The sequence below is a fragment of the Myotis lucifugus genome, unplaced genomic scaffold (assembly GCF_000147115.1).
Source record: "Myotis lucifugus unplaced genomic scaffold, Myoluc2.0 scaffold_186, whole genome shotgun sequence".
Lineage (NCBI taxonomy): Eukaryota > Metazoa > Chordata > Mammalia > Chiroptera > Vespertilionidae > Myotis > Myotis lucifugus.
The window spans coordinates 1,266,070-1,268,490 of NW_005871234.1; the positions used below are offsets into that span (position 1 = coordinate 1,266,070).

General features: G+C 66.8%; 1 protein-coding gene across 1 annotated transcript in view; it reads left to right on the forward strand.

The window, feature by feature from the left end:
• The first annotated feature begins 2,172 nt into the window (after nt 1-2,172).
• EMX1 (empty spiracles homeobox 1) overlaps nt 2,173-2,421 on the forward strand; it is a 15,176-nt gene continuing 14,927 nt past the window's right edge. Inside the window, 1 exon segment of the mRNA XM_023760629.1 lies at nt 2,173-2,341. Within this exon segment, the coding sequence (XP_023616397.1) occupies nt 2,173-2,341 (169 nt within the window).

A 2,421-nucleotide genomic window follows, 5' to 3' on the forward strand; every position in this document is an offset into this window, starting at 1 on the left:
TCTTCGCCATTTCTTTCCAGATAGAACGACACTCTCCTCTGTCGGTGCCTCTGCCCAGACCCGCACTCCCGCCTTCCTAGTGATGTGTCCCGGTGAGGTCCTCGTCCCCACTGGACGGAGCCTCCCCTTTTCCAGGTTCCAGGATGCGGCAGAGGAGAAGGGGGAAGAAATAGAGGAAAAGTCAGGATGGAGGCGCAGGGAGGCAGGAGAGAGGGGAAATAGAAAGCCCGAGACAAATGCGAGAGAGGAAAGACCTGCACAGAGGGCCAGACAGATCCCGAGAGGCCAGAAAAGAGACACGAGTGCTCGCCTCGGAGGATTCTGCAAGGATTCCTTCCGCAGACGCTTCTGGGCGCCTCCGCGGTGCTCCGTCCTGGCTTCCCAGGACACGAAGGGCTGCAGGGTGCTACGGGCTCACCTCCCCCTCTCTCGCTGCTCCCCCCATCCCTCCATCTCGCCCGACGGGGCCGGGACGGCGTCGGCGCGCGGGGGCTTTTCGGAGCAGTCGAGTGGAAAATAGACTTTAACCCGCTTTGTGGCGACCGAGGCGCCCGGAGCGCTCTCCGGGTCCTGGGCTCCCGGCGCTCACAAGGGCCACTCCCAAGTCCCGGCCTGGAGTGCCTGCAGATTCACGGGGCACGCCGACCCCCTGGCCCCGGGGCGCCCCGAGGCCCAGCCCGGATCTGCGCACCCGGAGCGCGGCGGCCGGGCTGCTCCGACGGACCCCAACGCCGACGAGGAGGTGGAAGGCGCTGCGGGCCCCATCTCGCACTGTGCCGGCCGGTCCGGGTCTCGGCCCCTTACCGCCGCCCCGCGCCCTCCCAGGCCTCGGCGCGGTGTTTCCTGCGGCCTGGAAGGCCCCGGCGAAAAAGTTTGCGGAGTACTGGTTCTCCTGGCCAACAGCCCTCTCGCCCCCGGCGAGATTAATGCACGAAATGGAAAATGGCCAGAGCAGACGCGTCGCTGTTCTGCGGTCCCGGGCTTAAGGTGACGGTCAGGGGAGGCCCCGCGGCCGCTGCGCTCCCGGGACTGTCGGTGTGTCTTCTCGCGGACGGAGTCGGCTGCTCAGCCAGCTCCCGTTTAGGGCATTGTGCCCGAGGCCCCGACCTCGCCCGGCCCGCCTGCATTTGACCCGAGGCGGCGAGGGAAGCAGCTCGCCCTGCGCCGACGCCGGCGGTCCCTGTGCGAGCCGCCGCGGTGGCGGTGGTTGGGCCAAGAAGATGCTTCCGAGGCCCGCGAACTTGTGCTGCAGAGCTGCAGGGCCACAGCTCTGGCGGCTGCTCTCGCGCTGTTCCAGGCCAGGCCCCTTGTGAAAAGAATTGAGCGTCCCTTTTCTGGAGCTGTGCCCCCATGACACCCAGAAAACACGAAACTCCACGAACAGGGCCGCCCTGGAGATAGTTGGTGGGTAAGCGGGGAGCTGGTTCTTGGGAGAACCTTAAACACCCACTTTCCACTCGTTTCCAAGTTGTCTAAGAACTGAAACAACATCCCGGGACGAATTGGAGAAGGCTCATGAGTTACACACCGGGGAGTGGGGTTGGAGTTTCTCCCAAGCCCCCAGCCCCACGGACGCCTTCTGCTGCTGCTCCCGCGTGGATTGAGACGTTTGTGGCGGCCGCCAGACTCAGCTAAAGGGCGGAGACGAGAGAAGCCAGCGGCGAGGGGGTAAGGGGTGGGGGGAAGCCTAGATCGCCCTGCTAATGCTCCAGTCCGGTTTTTGCTTCCGACTGCTGGCTCCTTTTCCCCACCCGCGGTCCCTCGCCCCGCCCCACCCCGCCCCCCACCTTGGGGCAGGTGAGCGGCGGCCAATGGGCGAGCGCGGGGCAGGTGCCGGCTAACTCGCGCCTCACAGCGCCACTGCCGAAGCCTGGCTAGGGCACTGCTGGAGGACCCGGGGCTGGGGTCGGACCTGGCCGGACTCGGGAGGGAGGGGGCCGAGCTCAGCCCCCAGGCCGTGGAGGCAGCTCCCGGCATCACACTGATCCCGCGCCAGTGCACGAGCCGGGAGCTGCTGGCTTGGCGGCCGAGGCCAGCTCGCCTAGCTGTGCGCGGTGGCCCGACTCCGCGTTCCCTGGCTTGCACGCCCCTCGCCGCTCCGCGCCTGGCTCACCCGCAGGGGCTGAGCACTGGCGGGCGGGCGGGGGAGGTGAGGGGTGCTGGTGTGAGTGCATGTGCCTGGCTGGGTGCACACCCCGCACGGCGGCGGCGCCCGCACGCGGAGCGCTCCCCAGAGCCCGGCTGCCTCTCTCGGCTCTGGCGCCCGCGACCATGTTCCAGCCCACAGCCAAGCGCGGCTTTACCATCGAGTCCTTGGTGGCCAAGGACCACGAGCACCGGCGTAGGCATTGGAGGTCCTCGCGCACGGGTGAAAAACTTAAATTATGGATTTTATAATAAGGTGAACAGCGGAATAAAAGT